Raw genomic sequence first — 12,048 nt, 5'->3', positions numbered from 1 at the left:
AATTAATGGTTGATGGAAATCCTAGCTCTAGGAGCTTTGTATGATCAGCCTTAATTAATGGTTGATGGAAATCCTAGCTCTAGGAGCTTTGTATGATCAGCCTTAATTAATGGTTGATGGAAATCCTAGCTCTAGGAGCTTTGTATGATCAGCCTTAATTAATGGTTGATGGAAATCCTAGCTCTAGGAGCTTTGTATGATCAGCCTTAATTAATGGTTGATGGAAATCCTAGCTCTAGGAGCTTTGTATGATCAGCCTTAATTAATGGTTGATGGAAATCCTAGCTCTAGGAGCTTTGTATGATCAGCCTTAATTAATGGTTGATGGAAATCCTAGCTCTAGGAGCTTTGTATGATCAGCCTTAATTAAAGGGTCGCTCAAATTGGAAACCTATTGCCCGAAAGGGTCGCTCAAATTGGAAACCTATTGCCCGAAAGGGTCGCTCAAATTGGAAACCTATTGCCCGAAAGGGTCGCTCAAATTGGAAACCTATTGCCCGAAAGGGTCGCTCAAATTGGAAACCTATTGCCCGAAAGGGTCGCTCAAATTGGAAACCTATTGCCCGAAAGGGTCGCTCAAATTGGAAACCTATTGCCCGAAAGGGTCGCTCAAATTGGAAACCTATTGCCCGAAAGGGTCGCTCAAATTGGAAACCTATTGCCCGAAAGGGTCGCTCAAATTGGAAACTTATTGCCCGAAAGGGTCGCTCAAATTGGAAACTTATTGCCCGAAAGGGTCGCTCAAATTGGAAACCTATTGCCCGAAAGGGTCGCTCAAATTGGAAACCTATTGCCCGAAAGGGTCGCTCAAATTGGAAACCTATTGCCCGAAAGGGTCGCTCAAATTGGAAACCTATTGCCAGAAAGGGTCGCTCAAATTGGAAACCTATTGCCCGAAAGGGCCGCTCAAATTGGAAACCTATTGCCCGAAAGGGTCGCTCAAATTGGAAACCTATTGCCCGAAATGGTCGCTCAAATTGGAAACTGTGGAAGAAGTAACTAGATATGATGGGTTGCTGGTATGTTCAGTTGGTAGAGTTACTATTCTCTCATCAGATGTAATTGGTAAGTTAAATAAAATCACTTTTGATAAAAAGTAGAGGAGGTAGTCTATCGTTAAATATAAAAAAAGAAATCACTTCTGTGTTACGTATAGTGAACAAGTTTATTTGCGTGAAGATGCGTTTATACAAAGCGCGATACTAGTCGTATCCATATTAGTTATTACTAATGTTTAAATAAAAACAGATGAATGAAGTTTAGTTCACAATTTAACACGAAGTGTTTTTTATCTTTAACATTATCACCTTTGATAGTGTTTAAAACGTTTTTTACCATGATAGAAAAAGGACGCTAACCATTATTTTATTATTGACTACGTTTAAGATACTCATGACTAATGGAGCACCACCATAAAAATGTTCAAAGTCAGGCACTGAAAATGAGAGCGCAGATGGCGATGATGGAATGGATGAAAATGCCGTTCCGATCTGCATCGATCCAAGGAACTTGAATAAAGAAAGCGACATATCCAATGCCTACCGATCAACAAATCAAAGCTGGTCTTCACTGCTCACAAATTTTCACCGTACTGGACGCGCAAAGTGCGTTCTGACACATAGAGCGGAATGAACCAAGTACTTACTTGTGTACATTCACAACACCTTACGGACAATACAGATTCCTGCGGCTACCTTATGGTCTCTCCTCAGCGTCAGAATTATTTCAAAGCACCATGCACCACCTTTTTCACCACAAAACTTTCCGTACATCCACATTTCCACGGATGACTTTCTGATAAATGACAAAGACCAGCAAAAACACAATCAAGTACTGGTTGCAGTCTTTGAAAGAGCCCGCCAAAGCAACCTAAAATTCAGTCGGCAGAAAATGCAACTAGCGGTAGACAAGATGGAATACTTGGGCAAGATCCTGTCCTCCAAAGGTGTCGAAATTTCACCAACCAAAGTTCAAGCGATTCAATCAATACCGTCCCCAACAGACAAAAAATCACTACTAAGATTCCTTGGCATGCTGAATTATTGTCCAAATTTCTGCCCCAACTATTACAGTTCCACTACGCGAGCTTCTGATGAAAAAGGTCTCATTCATGTGGGACGCGAACTCGGAAACTGTCTTCCGAAGCCGGGAGTGTGGCGCACTCCTGTAAGCCAAGCTTCTGGGCGGCAAAGTTTGAGGGAATAAGACACATGTCGGCGATCCTACCCTATAGGTGCCGACTGCCCCGTGTCCACCGGAGGTGACTTGACCCCCACCCCCCGTCCGTCACCTCCCAAGTAAACCTCATTTTCTTCCCCTGCTTACACACGTACTGAAACCTGTATAATCACATCCTTGCCGAGGTCCACTGACCCACTCGCATTGAAACCCTCCAAAAAAAAACTGTCTTCCGAAAACTTAAACAACTCATCTCCTCGTCCCAAGTACTGGCCTATTACAATCCGCAAGCCACAAGCACAATATCAGTAGACAGCGGCCTAATAGGCGTCGGTGCGGTACTACTTCAAAATGGTCAACCTGTTGAGTATGCTTCAACCACTCATGACTAATGGAGCACCACCATAAAAATGTTCAAAGTCAGGCACTGAAAATGAGAGCGCAGATGGCGATGCTGGAAAGGATGAAAATGCCGTTCGGATATGCATCGATCCAAGGAATTTGAACGCAGCTATAAAGAAAGCGACATATCCAATGCCTACCGATCAACAAATCTAAGCTGGTCTTCACGGCTCACAAATCTTCACCGTACTAGACGCGCAAAGTGCGTTCTGACACATAGAGCTGGGTGAACCAAGTACTTACTTGTGTACATTCGCAACACCTTACGGTAGATACAGATTCCTCCGGCTACCTTATGATCTCTCCTCAGCGTCAGAACTATTTCAAAGCACCATGCACCACGTTTTTCATCACAAAACTTTCCGTACGTCCACATTTCTACAGATGACTTTCTGATAAATGAAAAAGACCAGCAAAAACACAATAAGTACTGCTTGCAGTCTTTGAGAGAACTCGCCAAAGCATCCTAAAATTCAGTCGGCAGAAAATGCAACTAACGGTAGACAAGATGGAATACTTGGGGAACATCCTGTCCTCCAAAGGCGTCGAAATATCACCAACAAAAGTTCAAGCGATTCAATCAATACCGTCTCCAACAGACAAAAAATCACTACTAAGATTCCTGCCTCAACTATTACAGCTCCACTTCTGATGAAAGAGTTCTCATTCATGTGGGACGGAAACTCGGAAGCTGTCTTCCGAAAACTTAAACAACTCATCTCCTCGTCCCAAGTACTGGCTTATTACAATCCGCAAGCCACAAGCACAATATCAGTGGACAGCAGCGTAATAGGCGTCGGTGCTGTACTACTCCAAAGTGGTAAACCTGTTGAGTATGCTTCAACCACTTTCACCCGCACACAACAAAACTACGCGCCAGAAGAACGTGAACTTCTAGGCAAAGTCCACGCGTGCGAACGATTCCACTATTATGTCATTGGAGTCCCCTTTATCGTACAGACCGATCATAAACCTTTAATTACCATCATTAAGAAACCGATGCAATTACTCTCACCACGCATCGAACCCTTTGTTCTTCGCCTGCTCAGATACCAAATAACGATTGGCACTCATTTACAAGTGGCCGACACGTTGTCACGTGCCTCTTAATCCACGACACAAATTGACACATCCTGCTTAGAAGGACCCCATGTCGTAGTGCATACAACCACAGCTCTGTTGCAAGCGAAACAATCGCAATTCAAAAACGCTACCACATCCGAGCCAATTGCACAAACGGTACTTTTGCACATAAAAGGATGGCTATATGCATACGAAAAATTACACACCGAGTTAAAACCGTTCTGGGCGATCAAAGAAGAACTTCATGCATCAGAAGGCATAATTTACCGAGTGGATACGCTTTAGGTCCCTGATGCGCTACGCCATGATGTTATGACCCAAATTCACTCAGTTCATCAAGGAATAACCGCGTGCCTATCTAAAGCCAAGCTGAATCTCTACTGGCCCCAAATGACAAGAGACCTCACAGAGTATGTTCACAACTGTACAACTTGCCGACAAAGGGACCGTTCCAACACGCCCTATGCTCTTACGCCTCACCATGCACCACAGCTACACCGACACACTGTTGGTACGGATCTGTTCCACATCAATAATACAAATCTGATCATTCTCGTTGACTATTTCTCCAAATACGTCCAAGCTCAAGAGTTACGAACCACTAATGCTGATAATAAGGTTCCTAAATCTACAATTCTGTCGACATGGTGCCCCGCAGAAAATGGTGTCTCATAATGGTCCCCCTTTCAATCAAGCTTATTCAAGGGTTTCCTCCAACAATGGGCAGTACAACAGATAAAATCCAGCCCATACCATCCTAATAGCTACGGTATGACAGAACGAACCATACAAAAAATAAAAAACCTGGCAATCAAAGCGCAACAAGAAGGTACCTACAGTATGTTCTTATGGAATATCACTCGACGCCCATTGTAAGTTACCATCGCCCAGCGAGATGTTAATGGGACGCCGTACCAGAACACGATTAACGAAGCAACAAACACTTCGACCGACCGTCATATTCGCAAAACGTTACTGGACGGAAAAAACCTCATGGTTAAACGACAAAATCACGCGCACCGCCCGGTACCTGAAACCCCAAAGGTCGAGAGACCATTATATTGCCAAGTCTGACCACGGCAATGGAAACCTGCAGAAGAAGTACACGGAAGCAAAGAGGTCTTGTCGTATGTCCTGAAGACAATGAAGGCAAAACATTGCGGAGAACTCAAGACCAAATACGGCCGACACACCTACACAGTACAGTACCTCAAAGCAGTTATGCTGAACAAAACACGGCAGATGAAGTACAACAGGTGGAGGACAATTGTGTTAAGCATTTGCGGCAAACTTTAACCAATCAACCCGATCCTGCGGCCAATACACGCCGAACCACTTCAAGAGTCAGACTAGGAGAATTACTACCACTCATACACAAACGAACTTCAATCTCAACATCTCAAATTCATTCACCGACCTCGGCAACACAGAACAAATCTCCAACACCACGACCCACACAAAACCAAACTTCAATTTCAACACCTCAAATTCATTCATCGACTTTGGCAATACAGAACACATCTCCAACCCCACAACCCTTGCAAAATCAAACTTCAATGTCAACAACTCAAACCAATTCAGCTATTTCAGCAACACAGATCCGATTTCCTACTATACTTCAAACGCCAAGACGAGACCAAAAGCCAATAGTGGTTGTAATTACACCACGTAAACTCGAACCGCGACGTACAACACCAATATCAAACATTAGGAAATTAAGTCCTTCTAGCACGACGACTGTTCGAAGGCTGGACAACACAGCTACTCGAATTTCTCCAAGAACGTCCCCATTTTCCAAGACTATTTCTGTATACGCCGTACAGCACACGAGCACCATTTACAGCAAGTACACAACAACTAAGGTCAACCCGAACAAGAACTAATATTTTCCCTTCAAAACGTTTTTGTAATACTAAATTTTTTTTAAAGAAGGAAAGATGTTATATCCTCCTGTTAAATACTTTTGTTAGACAGTTGTTATATACTCTTGCTATATACTCTTAATAACATTATCATATATTGTAAATGATGGTAGTACTACCCTTATGTATTCCCACTAGTGAGCGCGACCCATAGCGAATAACGAGGTTTCCTCATAAAGGAGCTAGCTATTTTGTAGTCAGTTTACAATGACGAGCACAGTCAATAAATATTCTATTACAATTAATTATGTCGACTTACTAATCATAACAGTGGGTTTTCCCAGAACTTTTTTCTCGCGTACAAGTGGTTCATTTGGTTCGACTTAGCCTTTAGTAGTTTTCCATAAGTTGGTTGTAATGTAAATTAGAGAAACGTTTAGGACATGTTGTTTTGATTAGGGAGGCTAGAGATAAAATAAAGATTTATGATTTGAAAGTGAACTTTTAAAATTAAATTACCGAGATGAACACTTTTCACTTCTATAACCTTGAAAAACAGATAAGGAAAGTTCAGGCTTTCGTTAGAAAGGAATCAGGATCTTTTCGTAAAGTTGTGTTATAATGGAAATCGTGTCTTACAGATTTTATTCTAAATTAAACGTTATATAAAGCAAAACTACTGGTATGCATCAGAGAATAAAATTTAAGATAGAACTTTTATATTCCTTTGTAAATAATGGTTTGAAACCAAGGATTAGCGGATGATAATAGATTTAGACAGTGTAGAGAAAACTATTCGATCATTTAAGCTTCGTTAGACAAAAAAAAAAGCCAAAAATGTAGGTTAAGTATTTCGATATTCAGTCAGATACTAGTCTTTTTCTCGGCTCGGAGAGGTAATATTTTGGTTTTCCCAACTTGTTTAAAAAATATAATTAACAATATTTAATATGACAAATGGTGTATCAGTAATTATATCTTCGCTATTAAAGAATGATATTTTTACCATAATAATTGACTAATCGTAATTTGCTTCTTTCCTTACTTTAACATCGTCATCACTTCTTGTTCTTGTTGGTTTCAGCAGAAACGAGAGACTGCAAAATTGTCGCTAAGCTTAACTTTGCCGTTGAATTCATGGTTGCGTTTTTTCACTTCTTAGTAGGTGTTATCATGCACCTACAGAGGCTTAATGGCAGAACATGGCTGTTCATATTGTCACGTATATTTTATTGTACGTTTATTATGGGGAAGTTTGCATTCTGTATTACGCGAGTGTCTTACGTGGGATCAAGTTTGAATCTTCCACGTTCTCAACGCGTATATTAGATTTGGTAAGGTCAAACCTTTGGAAACCGCTGTTTCGACTCGGACATCGGTTATTGTTTCTGAGCTTCTTTTGTTTGCCTTTGTGTCTTTTTAAGCCTAAGCATAACCTGTTATATCAATTGCCTTTGGATAGTGAATGTTTGTGATGCGAGTTGTATGATATAATTTGAGGTTTTAATCTATTTCCTTTCTGTAGGAAAATCCGAGAAAAAATGTTCAGCTCGATACAAATGTTCACCTGAAAATGAAAGGGAGCTTGAACTTGACGACCGAAAGGATACCAAAGAAAAACGCTTCAAATGTGATCAGTGTGGCTATGCAAGTACGTGGAAGAATCGCTTGATCAGACATCAACGCATTCACAGTGGTAAAAAACCCTTCAAATGTGAACACTGTGACTATGGTAGCAAGAACAAGAGTAAGTTGAACAAACATCAACGCATTCACACTGGAGAAAAACCCTTCAAATGTGATCAGTGTGACTATGCAAGTGCGTGTAAGAGTGGTTTGATCAGACATCAACGCATTCACAGTGGTAAAAAACCCTTCAAATGTGAACACTGTGACTATGGTAGCAAGAACAAGAGTAATTTGAATAAACATCAACGCATTCACACTGGAGAAAAACCCTTCAAATGTGATCAGTGTGACTATGCAAGTGCGTGTAAGAGTGGTTTGATCAGACATCAACGCATTCACAGTGGTGAAAAATTCTTCAAATGCGATCAGTGTGATTATAGAGGTACGCAGAAGTATCATTTGATCGAACATCAACGCATTCACAGTGGTGAAAAACCCTTCAAATGCGATCAGTGTGATTATAGAGGTACGCAGAAGTATCATTTGATCGAACATCAACGCATTCACACTGGAGAAAAACCCTTCAAATGTGATCAGTGTGACTATGCAAGTCCGTGGAAGAGTGGTTTCATCAGACATCAACGCATTCACAGTGGTGAAAAATTCTTCAAATGCGATCAGTGTGACTATGTAAGTACACGGAAGAACGATTTGAACAAACATCAACGCATTCACAGTGGTGACAAACCCTTCAAATGTGATCAGTGTGACTTTGCAAGCACGCACAAGGGTAATTTGGTCGCTCATCAACGAATTCATAGCGGCGAAAGACCCTTCAATTGTGCTCGGTGTGACTATAAATGTACACAGAAGCATAATTTGATCAAACATCAACGCATTCATAGCGTTGAAAAAACTCTTCATATGTGATCAGTGTGATTATGGCAGCACGCAGAAGATTATTTTGATCAGACATCGACGTTATAATCACAAGGACTAATAAAATAGATTGTAGTTAAACATACTCAGCAATTTAAAACTTGGAAAGAACCATTTCAAAAAGTGTTAATTGCGCAACGTGTTTTCACTTTCGTTTCACACATTACCGTTCTTGACAACTGTAGTAGATGCTCACTAACAAAATGTTTTCGATCATAGAAAAATTATAAAAAACTAAAAAACCATTCGTGACGGATTTGTCACCGGACAGGCTACACGGTTTTACAAAATTGTGGAATGTAACAAGCCTAACTTCTTTTAACGGAAAACTGGTAGTAATACGATGTTTGTGTTAGTTATTTATAAAACCTTCACGACGATATTTAATGTAACCTTTTTTTAAAAAATTTAATTAACAATATTTAATATGACAAATGGTGTATCAGTAATTATATCTTCGCTATTAAAGAATGATATTTTTACCATAATAATTGATTAATCATATTTGCTTCTTTCCTTACTTTAAATTCGTCATCACTTCTTGTTCTTGTTGGTTTCAGCAGAAACGAGAGACTGCAAAATTGTCGCTAAGCTTAACTTTGCCGTTGAATTCATGGTTGCGTTTTTTCAATTCTTAGTAGGTGTTATCATGCACCTACAGAGGCTTAATGGCAGAACATGGCTGTTCATATTGTCACGTATATTTTATTGAACGTTTATTATGGGGAAGTTTGCATTCTGTATTACGCGAGTGTCTTACGTGGGATCAAGTTTGAATCTTCCACGTTCTCAACGCGTATATTAGATTTGGTAAGGTCAAACCTTTGGAAACCGCTGTTTCGACTCGGACATCGGTTATTGTTTCTGAGCTTGTTTTGTTTGCCTTTGTGTCTTTTTAAGCCTAAGCATAACCTGTTATATCAATTGCCTTTGGATAGTGAAATGTTTGTGATGCGAGTTGTATGATATAATTTGAGGTTTTAATCTATTTCCTTTCTGTAGGAAAATCCGAGAAAAAATGTTCAGCTCGATACAAATGTTCAACTGAAAATGAAAGGGAGCTTGAACTTGATGACCGAAAGGATACCAAAGAAAAACGCTTCAAATGTGATCAGTGTGGCTACGCTAGTACGTGGAAGTCTCATTGGATCGAACATCAGCGCATTCACAGTGGTGAAAAACCCTTCAAATGTGATCGGTGTAATTATGCAAGTGCGTGGAACAGTGATTTGATCAGACATCAACGCATTCACAGTGGTGCAAAATTCTTCAAATGCGATCAGTGTGATTATAAATGCACGTGGAAGAGTAATTTGATCACTCATCAACGAAGCCATAGCGGTGAAAAACCCTTCAAATGTGATCAGTGTGGCTATGTAAGTACGCGGAAGACTGATTTTATCAGACATCAACGCATTCACAGTGGTGAAAAACCCTTCAACTGTGATCGGTGTGACTATGCCAGCGCAATCAAGGGTAATTTGATCACTCATCAACGCATTCACAGTGGTGAAAAACCCTTCAAATGTGATCAGTGTGGCTGTGCTAGTACGTGGAAGTCTCATTTGATCGAACATCAGCGCATTCACAGTGGTGAAAAACCCTTCAAATGTGATCAGTGTGACTATGCAAGTGCGTGGAAGAAGGATTTGATCAGACATCAACGCATTCACAGTGGTAAAAAATTCTTCAATCGCGATCAGTGTGATTATAAAGGCACGCGGAAGAGAAATTTGATCACTCATCAACGAAGCCATAGCGGTGAAAAACCCTTCAAATGTGATCAGTGTGGCTATGCAAGTACGCGGAAGACTGATTTTATCAGACATCAACGCATTCACAGTGGTGAAAAACCCTTCAACTGTGATCGGTGTGACTATGCCAGCACAATCAAGGGTAATTTGATCACTCATCAACGCATTCACAGTGGTGAAAAACCCTTTAAATGTGATCAGTGTGACTATGGCAGCACGTATAAGAATGATTTGATCAAACATCAACGCATTCATAGCGGTGAAAAACCCTTCAAATGTGATCAGTGCGACTATGGATTCACGCAGAAGAGTAATTTGATCAGACATCAACGTAATAATCACTTGGACTAATAAAATGGATTGTAGTTAAGCATACTCAGCAATTTAAAACTTGGAAAGAACCATTTCAAAATGTGTTAATTGCACAACGTGTTTTAATTTTCTTTCACACTTTGCTGTTCTTGACAACTGTAGTAGATGCTCACTAAGAAAAAGTTTTCGTTCATGGGAAAATTGTAAAAGCCTATCGTTACGGATTAATCACCGGACAGGCTATATCGTAATATAAAATTGTGAAATGTAACTAGCCTAACGTCTTATCGGGAAACTGGTAGTAATACTATGTTTGTGTTAGTTATTTATAAATAATTCACGAACAATTTTGAATATTTGACTATTATTAACAATATTTTATATTAAAAATGGAATATCATCTTCGCTATTAAAGAATAAAAATTTTACCATAATGATTGATTTATATGTTATTGCATTGAATCTTAATTTGCTTCTTTAATAACTTCATCTTTGTCATCACTTCTGGTGCTAGTTGGTTTCAGAGAGAGACTGCAAAATTGTCGCTAAGCTTAAAGGGGCTTTCCGACCCCCTCTCCTTTTTACCCACCCGCTATGTTAAGCTCTATGAGGAAGATCGTCGTTTGTCCCAGTGTTCGAACAGCCCCTTTAACTTTACCCCTGACTTCATACTTGTGTTCTTTCACTACTTTTTAGGTGTTATCATGTACCTACAGAGGTTTAATGGCAGAATATGGCTGTTCATATTGTCACGTGTATTTTATTGTACGTTGATCATGCGAAAGTTTGCATTAATTTCTACCCAAATTTCTAACGTGGGATCAAGTTTGAAATTTGAATCATATATATATATATATATATATTGAGAAAGTTGTTTGTTAGTTTTTTATGACACACGCAGTCACGATTAGTTAATTTCCAAATTCGACCAAGCTGCGGGGATAATATCACTGATACCAGGAATTAAAAAAATCTTCCACGTTCCCATGTTATCCCAACGCGTAAGGTCAAACCTTTGGAAACCTCTGTTTCGACTCGGACATCGATTATTGTTTCTGAACTTGTTTTGTTTGCCTTTGTGTTTTTTTAAGCCTAAGCATAACCTGTTATATCAATTGCCTTTGAACATAGAAATGTTTGTGAGGCGAGTTGTTTGATATCGTATGAAGTTTTAATTTATTTCTTTTCTGTAGGAAAATCTAAGAAAAAATGTTCAGCTCGATACAAATGTTCAACTGAAAATGAAAGGGAGCTTGAACTTGATGACCGAAAGGATACCAAAGAAAAACGCTTCAAATGTGATCAGTGTGGCTACGCTAGTACGTGGAAGTCTCATTTGATCGAACATCAGCGCATTCACAGTGGTGAAAAACCCTTCAAATGTGATCGGTGTAATTATGCAAGTGCGTGGAACAGTGATTTGATCAGACATCAACGCATTCACAGTGGTGCAAAATTCTTCAAATGCGATCAGTGTGATTATAAATGCACGTGGAAGAGTAATTTGATCACTCATCAACGAAACGCTTCAAATGTGATCAGTGTGACTATGCAAGTACGCGGAAGGATGATTTGATCAGACATCAACGCATTCACAGTGGTGAAACACCCTTCAAGTGTGAACAGTGTGACTATGGTAGCAAGAACAAGAGTAATTTGATCAAACACAAACGCATTCACAGCGGCGAAAGACCCTTCAAATGTGACCAGTGTGATTATGCCTTCACGCAGAAGATTAATTTGATCACACATCAACTCATTCACAGTGGTGACAAACCCTTCAAATGTGATCAGTGTGACTATGCAAGTACGACGAAGAATGGTTTGATCAGACATCAACGCATTCACAGTGGTGACAAACCCTTCAAATGTGATCAGTGTGACTATGC

The 12,048-nt window shown here is 39.8% G+C and overlaps 1 protein-coding gene across 1 annotated transcript in view; it reads left to right on the top strand.

Moving 5' to 3' along the window:
• Nucleotides 1-8,820, top strand: part of LOC149621284 (uncharacterized) — a 69,648-nt gene extending 60,828 nt beyond the window's left edge. Inside the window, exon 7 of the mRNA XM_089855257.1 lies at nucleotides 7,051-8,820. Coding sequence (XP_089711383.1) covers nucleotides 7,051-8,084 — 1,034 coding nt within the window. The 3' untranslated portion in view covers nucleotides 8,085-8,820. The remainder of the gene's footprint in view (nucleotides 1-7,050) is intronic.
• Nucleotides 8,821-12,048: the final 3,228 nt, after the last annotated feature.

This window comes from Phalangium opilio, unplaced genomic scaffold (genome assembly GCF_054372755.1).
Source record: "Phalangium opilio isolate 3A_F unplaced genomic scaffold, DU_Popi_V2 ptg000209l_1, whole genome shotgun sequence".
NCBI classification, from domain to species: domain Eukaryota; kingdom Metazoa; phylum Arthropoda; class Arachnida; order Opiliones; family Phalangiidae; genus Phalangium; species Phalangium opilio.
This window is presented reverse-complemented; position numbering and strand designations above follow the sequence as displayed.